At 38.8% G+C, this 13,956-nt stretch overlaps 1 protein-coding gene across 14 annotated transcripts in view; it reads right to left on the reverse strand.

Moving 5' to 3' along the window:
- The window catches only part of MEF2C (myocyte enhancer factor 2C), a 151,538-nt gene that overhangs the window by 38,401 nt on the left and 99,181 nt on the right, over nucleotides 1–13,956 (reverse strand). For 11 of the 14 annotated variants that reach the window (XM_049649787.1, XM_049649796.1, XM_049649797.1 and 8 more), the window contains one exon: nucleotides 3,579–3,722. In XM_049649787.1, the coding sequence (XP_049505744.1) occupies nucleotides 3,579–3,722 (144 nt within the window). Of the gene's footprint in view, nucleotides 1–3,381; nucleotides 3,520–3,578; nucleotides 3,723–13,956 lie in introns of all 14 variants that reach the window. The other 3 variants (XM_049649798.1, XM_049649795.1, XM_049649801.1) reach the window with 2 other exon arrangements.

Below are 13,956 nucleotides of genomic sequence, written 5' to 3' on the forward strand. Positions count from 1 at the left end.
GTATCTGAACTCTTACCCAAAACCCACTATTTTCCCAAACTTACCACAAGGAAAAGTCCAATAAAAAGTCAAATAAAATATTTTTAATAAAATATTTTTAGTTAACAGGCCTTTTTTTATTTAATGTGAATGGCTAAACTGAATCCCTTTACTGGGCCATGAATGACACTCCCTTACCTTTCGATCAACCATTCCCATGCTGCTGAGAACTGGGGGGAGAAAAACAAATCACACAACTCTGCTGACTAGTGACTACTAATTGCTGATATCCAAATCTCTGCATGGTTGCCTGACGACTCTGGCCTGTACTTGCTCATTCCCTTCTCATTCTCGCTTTCTCGCAATGTCTACACCTTCATCGTTCTTGGTCCTCTTCTCAGCGCTTAGTGCCCCACCTCACTATCTATAGACGCTAAATTCAATACAAAACAGAGAAGTCACCAGGTGGTGATACAGTCAGCTTCACTCTGCCCATCTACCCCCTTAACTAGGTCACGGGTCTACCTGTAACTCCTTGCTCTTCCTGTTCCGATCCCATCCTCCCCTTCCTGGAGTAGCTTTGCCATTTTACCTCCATCGCTGATACCTCTGATCTTTTCCTTCCCTGGAGCATTCCTCCTTTGCAGATAATCTCCAGGCCTTTAACTCTTTCCTTGCTCCTACTTAGAGCAGTGTTTCCTGGTCTTCACAGTCTGCTATTTGAAGAAAACACACACTCCTTCCACTTCCTCCCTTCCTGTTCTCTCTCAACCAATCTTGCAACCACCCCTCCTTTCTTCAGCCCATTTCCTAATTCCTGGTTCCTCAAATGGAACTGTTCTTTCTTGCTGTGATGCCCAGCATGAACCGTGGCAAGCCCCGCGTGAGGAAATGCTGGTCAACAAGATTCCAAATCATCCATGGATTATTTCATGTAATTGAGGAATATGGGCATAAATTATATCGTAACAGGCGCTTGCAATATTAAATTTTCTATTCTAAAAGGGAAACTCTTCAAACCGGGTCTTTGAAATAGAAAAACAGTCTTGTAATGTTTTTAAAGAGGTGGAGACACTCCCTACATACAAAGGGCAGAGTGTCCTTGCCCTGCTGTAAATGTTTTAGCAGCTGTGGAAACTTTCAACAAAATTTACTTCCAGCAACTGAAAGCGATGTGCGAAAACTGCGCTTTTCATCGTGGAGGCTGAAGCACTTACTACAGAGAGGAAGACTCAGCGGCACAGCTAGGAGCTGTGTAGTCCTTCTCACAGCCCGACCTCTAAACTCTCATGTGGTTTTCATCCCCCACCACACACCACTGCACCTCTTAAGAAATCATGTATCCTGATTTTGAACTCTTTACAGGACGGGATGAAATACTGCAAGGGAGCTGAGGTATGCATCACACCTCTTACTCCTAAAGCATGGGAAAAAGGATCCAGTGTGCAAATATGGGCATTCTCCCAGAGCTTGGGGGGTTAAAGCCTCATACTCATTTAAGAACATGGCCAGGGAGAGTGATCCAGGGAGAGTGATCCGCTGTAATACACATACTACTGCTCTTTCCTAGCTGTGCAGGGGATTCCTCCTGTCGCAGACACCGACAATCTTATATTCACAAACCTTTGTGCCTGGCAGCTCTAAACAGTGTATTGTATAGCTGGAGAAACTCAGCCTGTAAGAACTAAAAATTGGCCCAAAGGAGGGGCACCTGGGTGGCTCAGTCAGTTGAGTGTCCGACTTTGGCTCAGGTCATGATCTCACGGTTCATGGGTTCGAGCCCCAAGTCAGGCACGGAGCTGGCCGCTGGGAACCTGAAGCCTGCTTCAGATTCTAGGTCTCTCTCTCTCTCTCTCTGTCCCTCCCTCACTTGTGCTCTCTCTCAAAAATAAATAAGTAAACATTAAAAAAATTGGCTCAAGGGAACTGCTTCCTTCCTTCTTCTGGGCAAAATAAAATCTCAATGGGTATTTTATCACATAAGAATTCTGGGTATAACAGGTATGCATGACTGCATCTGATGGGAAATGTTATTTTTGATAAAGTGCCCACTGTGGGTGTGTTGTATATAGTACTCGGTTTTATGAAACCTTTAAGAATTTAAGGCATTTAAGCTTTCTTTCATGATACAATATATTAATAATGATTCAACAAAATCTCTTCCGCTGACATTATTTCACTTAACAAAAGAAGCAGACATACTGATGAAGATAGAAAGTTTAATGTTCATACATTTTATAAATAACTTTTAAAGTGTTCCTTTTAATTCAACACAGGTTGTTTGTACACCTACTATGTGTAAGGCATTAATTTATCCTGTGAGTGTAGTTGTGGACTTAGCCTAGAGCTCTTGTCCCCAAATATCTGCACTTATAATTGCTGAGGCGTATTTTCACTGCCGAATCTTTCCCAACCCTCAAGTTTAGGGTATCTTGCTAACTTACAAAAAATGTTCTTTTTTTGAGAAAGGAATTAATTACCCACTGAAGAGTTTGTATAAAATGAGGGTTTCAGACACTAACATTGGTTATTCAGAAAGCATGTGAGCCTCTGAGTTTCATCACTTTTATGCCATAAAATTAACATCATTTGATTGATGACAGAATATAATAAAGGTATGTACGTTTCCCCTCATTCTGTGGGCAAACAAAATAATACATGCAGAGTTATTTCTCTTAAATATCTGGCAAGGCATATGATTGATTGTTAGAAATTTTTTGACTTGGTTAAGACAAAATTTAGCCAAATGTTAAAGCATGGAAAATGTTGGTGTAGGCAAAGCGAATATTCTGATAAAGCTTTAAAATCACCCCAGCACACAAACATGTTGAAATCTTACCATTAGGTTTTCATGCAGTCTGTTTCCCTGCAGCGAGCATTAGCTTTAACCCTTCAGTGCTGTTGCTGAATCTCATGTTTAGGGAGACGGGCTGAAGAAGCTTTATTTGGAGCCAAGCTTTTCTTTGGGGGGCTGATGGCCAGTTTACATGAGAGAACTGTGGCTCCCATAGTGTATCCGGTCTCAGTACAAATATACGTATGTTCTATAGTAAATCCTCAAGCTTGTTCAGAAGGACATTCCAGCGTTTTACTAATGCACTGTGATTTATGTGAGCTGTGTGTTTAAAAGATTGTGTAAATTCAGGGCATGTTGCATAGATCTTTCTCTTCTTCCTGTAAATATTCTACCTCTGAATGAACTTCTGGATGGCAACTCTTTTAGATTACATAATTTCAGCATCCCTCGGGGTTTGCTTTCTAAATGCACTGCCCTGTGGGGTGAGATGGCTATTTTATTGGTTTGACTTTCCAATGCTTCTTACAGAAAGTCATCACTGAAAGGGTTAAGGTATGTTACTGCAGCGGTTATCAGCAGACCAGCCATCTACCTTTGGTACTTACAGGAATTTTATGACTCTTGATCATATTATCAAATTCTTCATTAATTTTTTTGTATTTTTCTTCAGTGCGTGGGGTGAGTGCATAAGAGGAGTCGGGATCGGGGCTTTCACAGCCTTTGTTCTCTTTCTTGTTCAAGGCCTGCCAGGTTCAGAGAAATATCAAGAGTAAAAAAAATGAAGGGTGTTCCGAGTACTTACACACAATCTTTGCCTGCTGATCATTAGATCAATATCTTCGTTAATTTTCCTGTACTTGTCCTCAGACTCAGGGCTGTGACCTACTGAATCGTCTGCATCGGGATCTGGGCTGTCACAGCCATTAAGGCCCTTCTTTCTCAACGTCTGAAATACATAATTTGGAAAGTTCAAACCTAGACAGAGGCTGTAAGAGACATTCAGGGGTGTTATAGTAGTTCAAGCTGTCCAATATTTCGGGTTTTTATTACATATGCTTTTTTACATTAAAGAAACCATAGAGAGAACCCATGAGTGATTTCAAAAGTGCACTCATTTCTAGTTACAGAAAAATAAAAGGGCAATATTCCGCTTACAACCAAATTCAGTCAATAAACAAAGATGGCATGAGGGCTGAAATTTCATGGTACAGAATTCATACGTGCTTCAAACATCCAGTGAGAGACAATTACAGAAAAATACGAGTAAGGTGGCAAGTTGCAACACTATCTTCCCACAGGAAAACTAGAAATTAGGACATTACACAATGATTTCAGAATCTGTGATCACGACAAAAGCAGAAATGTCAGAAACAGAGCTCTAGTTTGGGTTTAGCATAATTGTTGGTACTCATGGTGTCCTGCCACCCCCTTAGGCTATGCACTTGACAGCAAAATGCCGTAAGAGAACCCAGCTCATATTCTCACGAAGTACCCAGTGAGAATGTTCAGACACTGTGATCGTAAGGAGAATTACCTCTGTGTAGTTTGTTTAGAGTTCTATACTTGTGAAAATATGTACTGAGAGTGGTAATGCTGAGAAGTTACCTGCCTAAACATAGGCTGAAAGAAAAGTCACAACACCTGAGCTTAGCTTACCATCAGCTGGATAAGGAAGCCGGAGAATGCTGGAAGTAGGTAACTAAGTCAACAATTATCAAACTAGCAAAAGTTCTTCCTGGTTCCAGCTGAGTAAGGTCACCCTGAGACTGTCTCCTGACACATGAAAGTGAAAAGTCGGTGCCTTATCCTGAACCTCCTGTCGCCTGAATGTAGGTCTGGTCTAGTCTCAGCTGTCACAGAAGGATAAATACGTATGTAACATGGAAAAAGTATGAGTCAGGAGTCCTGAGTTTTACTTTCCCTCTCTCTGTCCCTCTCCCTCTCTCTCTCTCTCTTTCTTTCCTTTTAACTGATGGTTGTCAAGTTAATTGTACACCATCTGATTTACAAAGAAAATGTTATGTTTTTAGAGATCATAAAACTTCTGATTAATCACACAGCATGCCGTGTCAATTATTAATAGACTGGCAACATTTCTGAATTTTCCTGGTACTACCAAAATCGTTTTTAAAGAGTTGGGTACCTAAGTGTCTCTCATTAATGGAAAGTTCAGCGGAGCTCATCTTTATTAAAGACAGAATTCACATACAAATAAAGCAAAAGCTGTGACATCAAGCTAAGGAATTCAAAGCTGAGATAACACTCCATCTTTAATTCATGCAATTGGGGAAAATAAATAAAACAACATGAGTTACAAAGGGAGTGTCAGTCTTAACAATTTAAACTCCTTGGCTCTTATCAATGTGTAACAAATGTAACACTTAAAATTAGTTTTTTTCTGAGGCACTAAAGAGTTTCACTTAAAATCATACTAAGAGAGGTACCATTTCTAATACATCTATGAGACACTGCAGCTCTGTAAATATTTATTAATGTTATTGTGGTATAATATAACAAATAAACATATGGTTACAGCTTATTATGTGGTATAATGTTTGAATATTAAAATGAGTATTTTGACACAAGATGATAATATATATATATAATTTATAATCTTTGGGAATTTATAATTGGTGGGGCCACCTGTCCCCCTACCACAGATCTATAGCCATCATTTTTATCCAGAAGAAATCCCTCTGGAGAGTTCTTAAAATAATATTACAAAGAATGTCACAATACATTACAATAATAGTTATTTTTTTTAAATTTTTTAAATGTTTATTTATTTTTGAGACAGAGAGAGACAGATCATGAATGGGGGAGGGGCAGAGAGAGAGGGAGACACAGAATCGGAAGCAGGCTCCAGGCTCTGAGCCATCAGCCCAGAGCCTGACGCGGGGCTCGAACTCATGAACCATGAGATCGTGACCTGAGCTGAAGTCGGATGCTCAACCGACTGAGCCACCCAGGCACCCCTACAATAATAGTTTTATTCACTAACTTAATTTCCTGTTTTAGGCTGTTTTGTTAGCATTATCTCAACCACAAGCATATTTTCTGGGTGATAACTCTTTGTTATATAATGATGTTTCTGCTTTGATCTCCATATATCCTTGAGCTTTTAAGAATAATTTTGCAGTGCCTTGCATCATACTCCACATATTTTTCATAAAAATTCACCTTTGTAGGGAAAGATGTCAGGTCAAGAAAATATTATCTGAGAATTTTCAAAATCTGCCTATATTTCTATAAGGCATAATAGGAATATTCTTATATAAACCTTCAGTTTAAAATCTTATCTTATAGAACATTAATTTATAGTCTTATCTAGACAGTAGATTCTTCAATGTGCACCCTAAAAAATTACCCAATAAATCTTATTGTAAAAATTATAGTTGTTTTGATGTGCAGATTTTTGACAACAGAACGCAAGGGCTAGGAGAGGCCTATCAACTGTCATTACTATCCATCTGGCACATACATGTGTGCTAAATATTCTTATGAAGCTTTTGAGGGGAGATACTGCATTCGGTTTATAAAAATTCAAACATCAATTACACTTCATTGAAAGATCTCCACAAATGTTAACTCATTATCTCTCACAAGTGCTTCATGAAGAGTTTAGGGAAACCTCATGCCGGGTCTCAAACCAGCATGGCCAAGCATGATTGGCCTTTCAGCCTCCTGCCGTGAGCGACGTGGGGCCACCTTCCCCTGCCCAGCCTTTCCCACACTCGTAAAGTGAGGGATGTGGAATAGATGTCTCCCACTCATATGTGACTATAGCAGTAGAGTGAACGCTGAAATAAATTAGGCAGAAAAATTTAAAAATTAGGCTGTGGGAAAACTTTAAGAATGAGAATATTGCTAAAATATTGGTATTTCTTCGATGTCAAATTTTAGAGTGGGAATGCTTATTACTCAATAAAGCACTTATCAGTTTTTTGGATTAAAAAATCAATTAGATCAAGAGCTCATTTTGTACCTAAAGAATTACATCAACTGTTAAGCAAACAAAGCTAGTGCCATGAAGTCACAAAGGAAACAACGGTGAGGGGGAAGGGTAACAGCGGCTCCTTTTCTCTTAATAAATTCTTTTTGTATCTAATTACATTATCTTTCATTGAACATCACCAGTATTTAAGTAATGAAATATCTCTAAGAGCGAAAGGTGTATTGCAGTCTTATTTCAAGTTAAATTGCATTATTTAAAAAGGGGGGCATTCTGAGATATAGAAATACAAAATCCAAGAGCAAATTAATACTGAGTTCCAAGTTCCCATAATCACATAACTAGAACACTGAAAAAATTGTTCAAAAATATTATCCTCAACTGAGAGCTTGTAGACCACATTTCTGCCAAGAACAGATGATTATGGTAGAATTACAAAGCTCTGAAAATGGATGTGATGGCACAAACTTAAATACTATCATGTGAATGTGGAACTATATGGGCAGTCTTATCTTTATTATATTAAAAATCTATAGCTGTTTGAGGATGGCAAAAGAATTACTGTTAGATTCAGCCAAGTCTGTCTTTATCACAGTAATAAACAGTCAGTATAAACTAAAGGGACTGCTAACTGGGTAAATAATGGGTAAATAAGCATTATTCTTCAGGGCTTTTTTTTTTTTTTTTTTGGAAAAATGAAAATCTCTGCCTCTGGTCTTTGAAAGCTTCTCTGATCTTTTACAAATGTTATTGGTCAGGTAATGTAGGCACTTAAATCATCATCACCATCATCATCATTATTATTACTACAGGGGCTAGAAGTCTTGGCTGTATATATTGTGTCTCTCAGCTGACTACGTTTTGAAAAGATTTATTCTGTATGTCAAGAGAAGGCAAGAGATCTACTGAAACCAGCTTCTCTGGCTACGTATCTAAAGAAACTCTTCCCTCAGAGAACTCTGTAAATCTTGAGTGAGTCTGTATACTGAATTCAACTTTCCATGTGACAGTGACACTTTTGGGGTAGATCAATTGACTGCAGAGGCTTCTGGGATGTTTTCACAAGGCAGAGATTGTCATGCAGTGAGCTGAGAACAGCCGTTTCTTAGAGAAGTAATTAGATTGACAGAAGGTGACATACTCCAAACAATAAACGGGAAAAGGAGTCCAGACAGGTAATCCAAAAACCACGTGGAATCTCTCCTCCCAGACATGTGGACATATGGACCCTGCATTAGTACATTTGTTCGTCAAGACAACTTGAAATACATATAAACTGATGATGATAGGTGACAGGTGCTTCAAAAATTCTAATGAAATAGATGTAGGGAACAGATTCCATTTCGTTACTGAAAGGAATATAAATGAAAAAGAATGCCACATGGAGCTCTCATTTCTCATCTTAGGCATTATGTTATCAAATCCCTTCTGTATACAATGGTTAAAACTGATTTCCCTTTTTATAATTGTTTCTTGTTAGTAATAAAGAAATAACTAAGTTATTGGTCTTTTTCAATTAAATGAAGCTATATATTTTATATTTTTGCTATCTACATAAAATTAAGTTTCTTTTAGAGCTACCATCACAGATTAAAGCTTCCAATCGTTCAACTTCTTTCCATGCCTGCAATATTAGTCCTCAAGAATATATATCTTCATCATCTTCCTTTCTTTGTACCTACCCACTCTACAGCAGCAATTTCAAATCCTTTTGCTAAAAGCCCCAAAATACTCATTAATTTTCTTAAAAGCCAAATAATCAACCTTTCTTGTACAGCTAGCATTACCCTTACTTCAGAGGGTTGATGTGTCAGGAATTATCTCTGCTAGTTGCATGAATGTCATGTTCACACAAAAGCCAAGAAAAAAAAAGGCATCAACTTAGAAAAGGTAGTTTCCTTTTCTTTCATTCTAAATCATTTTCGCGCTTGTCTTTCATAGCTTTATGAAAATAAGCATCCGCTCTTAACAAGCAGAATAATCTGTAGAAAGTAGTAAATCCATATAGGAAAAGGAGGTGCAGCTGAAGTGGACACTGCCTGTAAGTGAAGTTTCTGAGGGTATTTTGTAAACACCCTCCCACAGCTGTGTGCTGCTCCCAAGTGCCTTGTTAGTCCCAGCAGCCCTGAGCCCCGTGGGGAGTGGCCATCAGGGCGATCTGTGCGCAAGGACTTCCTTCACCTAAAATACCGTCAGCAATTAGTGAAAACCTATTACACACAGATACTGTTTGGTGCACTTATGTTTTAGAGAAGCAGGCAGCACAAATTTAAATTAAAAATCTTTGAACTGTCCTATAATATGTGCTGTGTGTGTGTGTGATTTCTAGCACAGATTACTTAGACAGGGGAAAGATCAGGTAGAAAGAAATTTCTCCATAGGTTTTAATTACCAAAACTGTAAGCATTGTCTGCACTATCTTTCCTGTTCCATAGTTCTTCTTTGTTCTTAATATAGAAATGAAAAGACACATTAAAATACTGCAAAGTTACTACAATCACTAGGTAGACTTTAATTAGACAAGCAAATCATATCTAGTACAGACTATAAAAAACTAAAATTTATCCCAACTTATTCATTAGTGGTGAAAATATTAATAAAAAATTGAAAATATAAACCTTAACAGTATATTTCCTCTAGGTAATTAATGCTCATTCTAACTAGATATTAACAGCCTAGGAAAGGCTGGGAAGCGCTGGAGATTTTCATTGCTTCGTTTTATTCCTTTCCTGAAAAGACAATCGTAATATTGGACTTGAAATTTTTTTCACTGAACAGTTCTTCATCTTTAAATAATAGAAATAAAAGGGACTAATTAAAGATTTGAAGACTTTTAATGTATACAACATAAACACCCACCCATGCCTTTTAATAACCACAAATTGTGTCAATATAAACAATCAGATGGTGATAGTTCCTAGAACTACTGGTACTCTAATACTGGACTAGATCACCGAGGATCCTCCTCATGTCTTACAGGGGGAGAATTAATGGTGCCTAATCAATTGGTCTTTCACATCGCGTGTCCTTGCTCAAGCTGGGCTTCTGGAATGAGCCCACCACTATTGTTCCTTGGATTTGGACAGTCCTCCTTCAAGGCAGAGCTAACACATTAGCTCCTCTTTGTAGACTTCTCTGATCACCAGAGCTGAATTGATTTCTCCCTCATTCATGTACTCACTCATTGTATACATTTTCCTATTAGAGCCTTTATCGCATATTATTACTTATGTTTTGTCTCCCTTGCTAGCTCATGAAACAATTAACAAAGTGCCTTCCTTTCTTCACTTTTGGAGTTTCAATATAGAACAGAGACTGACACACTTGTAGATGCTTAAGAAATGCTTGTTGAATGAACAGAACACACATTTCCACTTTAATGTTAGTGTATGCAGATATTTCAAGACTGGACCAAAGCTGTCTGTCTGGCCGGAGGCAGAAATGGCAGTGGGATCCAGACCTCTTGATATATATTTACTAAGTGCTACTATGTGTCCGGTGTTACGTGAGGTCTTCTGGATACAAAGATGCATTCCTGAAGATATGATTAAGAATTTCTGTTTACATGGTTTTTTTTTCCATAAGTGAACTCCTGGAGCTTAGGGATTGTTTACGAGTCATTTTGTATCACCAGGACTTAGCACAGGCCTGGCACATGGGAGAAGCTTAATAAATGTTTGCAGCATTAATGAGAGACTGAATGGATGGACAAACACAACAGGAAAGAATGCTCAGATACCAGAGGCAGAGGAGTCTCAGTGTGTATTTTTTCAATTGTCATTTCTTTTTCACCATTTTATATTACTATTTCACATTATGTTAAAACTCCATTATTATTTTGCTCTTTTTAAGTAACTATTATAAATCGACTACTTTTTGAAATGTATCACTTTTGTAAATTTTTTTTTTTAATGTTTATTTACTTTTGAGAGAGAGAGACAGAGTGTGAGCAGGGGAGGAGCAGAGAGAGGGAGACACAGAATCTGAAGCAGCCTCCAGGCTCTGAGCTGTCAGCACAGAGCTGGACCTGGGGCTCAAACCCACAAACCATGAGATCATGACCTGAGTTGCAGTCGGATGCTTAACCACCCACACGCCACCTGAAAAGTATCATTTTTAAGTGAGAAAACAATGCAGTATGAAGCTGATTATAACTCAGGAGATTTATATCATTAAACACTTAAAAATTAGAGTACTGGTCTGAATACAGAGTGTCAGAAAGAACTATGCATTCACGAAAGCTTTAAGGTAAAAAAGCCATAATCATATAATCTCAGCCCTTGAAACGAGTAGCAGAAGAGAGGGCACAGAATTCAGCATGGAAGAAAAAAAGGGAGTGGTATTCTAGGCAGAATGTGTAAGGGTAGAAAAACAAAAACAGAAACCTTATAGTGAAGAGCATGGGGAAACTTTTGTGAATGTGAATCAGATCCTATAAATTTGAAATAAGCATGTTTTAAAATTCTTGGGCAAAGTTCATCTTTTCCCCCCATTTTTGGATGTTGGTCTACTGCTCCACTATTCTCCCGGGCTTTGACATTGGTCTTATTCTGGGCCAACCTTAGCCTGGAGGATTCATGGAAAATCAGGGTGATTTTAGGGCCAATCAGATGATTCAGGCTGCCTCAGGATAGGTCAGTGGGTTGATGTTTTTGTTAGGAATTCTTCCACCACACCTCTTCTGGAACCTGGACAAGGCATGCATCATGAGGCTGGACAGGAAAAGGATTGAGATGGAGAAGTTTGGCACACTTAGCTATGAAATGCTCCCTGATATTCTGAATCCAAGAGAGATCTGAAGTAAAGTACTAAGCAGGGAACATTTAATATATAATGATTGAAATGCATGCTAAAATATGCAGTTAATCTTAATAGTCTTTCTAAAAGCAAGCTAAAAAAATAAAAGATGGGATAAAAAAATAAAAGGCTGGCATATGAAGGATCAAATTGGAAGTGGGTTTGAAGAATGAATGATGTTACTGACTTCTTAAATAAGGAAGGAAAAGATAGGACAGAACTAACAAATTAAACAAAGGTTGGGAAAGAGAGGAGAGGAGTAAATTAACAAAGATTGGGAAGGAGGATTTTTGAAAGTCTAAAATATAAACGTAACTTCACCTACTAACCTTTTTCAACTATGGCATTTTACTTGCAAATAGGTTACGGGGACAAAAAAGGAAGAATATTGGGAGCACTGATTCTTTAAAAATAACACGTTGAAGCATCTTTTAAAAACCATTAATGACTTATTTTAACAAAAGAAGATGTATATGTATATACATAAGTTAAATCATTATTTTTGTTTCCAAGTTGGCTCTTATCTAGCTGTAAATGCCTTTTTATTCAAGTTGGGTCAGTGCATGATTAGTCATGATGTGGGAGTAGCCCCCACTGCCTATATTTATCATCAGCTCAGGACTGCCATTTTCAGTCACCATACTTCCTCATTTCTACAGGATTCCCACGATCTCTTCTTCTCATTTATTTCCCCACTTATGTTGTTGAGTATAACCTATCCCTTCATCCATTCCCCTCCCATCTTTCTTTTCCTGGAAAACCTCACAACCTAGTTATCCAAGCTGGAAATCCAGAAGTCACCCTTGACTCCACCATCTCTTGACTCAACAATTACTATTTTTTCTGTTTGGTCTCCCATCCTCAGTCTGTCCTCTGATCCCACTTTCCAGTCAATCCTTCATCCTACTTTTGGCAGGGTCTCCTGACAATGCAAATCTAATCGTAGCAGTGCTTTCCTTATAAACCATGGCGGCTCCCAATGGCCACAACCACTGGTTTTCACAGCAAGTCCTCCCCTTCTTCTCCAGCCTCATTCCTTCTCTTCTCCCTCAGCACTCTGGGTTTCATCAATGGGGAACTTCCTACCATTTCCCAAGTCAGTGTAATAACACCGTTCTGATATGTCATTCATTCCTGTCTAGAATATGTTTACTTCTGCTCTCTGATATATGAACCTTAGTCATCCTAGGCCACCTGTTACCTAATGCCATCACTTGCCCCGTGAAGCTCTGTCTAGGCACTTGGGGACCCCCTTCTCATGTTATCTACTGACATGTCTGCTTCACCACTAGGTAGTGAGTTCTGTAAGAGTTGGGTAACTCTGGTTCCTGCTAGAGGGCTGCAGTAATACATGTGGGCTCAGTAAAGGTTCTCGTAACTGTTTACCACATAAATGAACAAGCAAACAAGCTTGACAGTCATACTTTCTAACACTGTCAGACTTGCTGAAATGAGTTGGGTAGTCTCCTAAGATGGCAGGGTTATTTATTTGTTTTAATAACATGAAGTGAAAAATGCACAGAACACAAGTTCTGGTAAGTTAAAGCAAGTTCTAAAACCACTTCATGATTGTGGCAATAGAGTATCCTTTTGGCAGTGGAAACAGTGGAGGTGACACAGAGACTATTTTGGAGGGGGTGCAAATGGTCATGTTTGTGTGTGTGTGTGTGTTTACGATTGCTCAGAGTTCTGTGGAGGACGGGCTGTTCCTTTCCAGCTCCTGGTACTCTCAGTCACCACCAGGAAGACATAACATATTGAGAAAGTACTGCAAGAGGTGCTTTTGGGGATTGTCTTCTCTATTTCTAGGTTCTCCTTTAGGAGAAAGGGCATCACCTTTGATGTGATTTGAAGAATCTGTTAGTTGGGATCTGCAGTTTATCACTAGATTATGTGAAAAGCAGAGTGTACACAGACCATTCAATAAGGGAACACAGAAGAAGATGTGAGGTTCACAACTGACTGACTTGTGTCACGACAGTTCTGATCACACCTGAGAATTGTACTTGAGATACCCAAATCCTCATTTCTGAGATAGCGAGGGACTCCCAGATGAAGGTTAAATTGCTTCTTTTCCTAACACCAATCTCCTACCCTAGGCCTCTGCCAGGCTGAAGAGAGTAAAGAGTTCCAGCGGGCTTGACCCTGGTCCACTTCTCTCTTGGGTTGGCCCTTGGACTGATGGGGGAAACCCCTGTTTGCCATTCACTCCTGCCGTTGTAGTTTCCATGTCTTATATGCACCAATAATAGATTTCAGCCTGGGATGTGACCGAAAATACTTCCCCAAGTTCTGTTCTACCCCTCTGTTTATTAAATGGCAGAGAGATTTTTAGGGACCAATTCTAGATTGTGAACACAGATTTTATTTATGGAATCTTCAACTCCTTCCCCATAGTACCAGACATTCAAACAATTTTTTTTCTAATTGA

Source organism: Panthera uncia (assembly GCF_023721935.1).
Source record: "Panthera uncia isolate 11264 chromosome A1 unlocalized genomic scaffold, Puncia_PCG_1.0 HiC_scaffold_17, whole genome shotgun sequence".
Classification (NCBI taxonomy): Eukaryota; Metazoa; Chordata; class Mammalia; order Carnivora; family Felidae; genus Panthera; species Panthera uncia.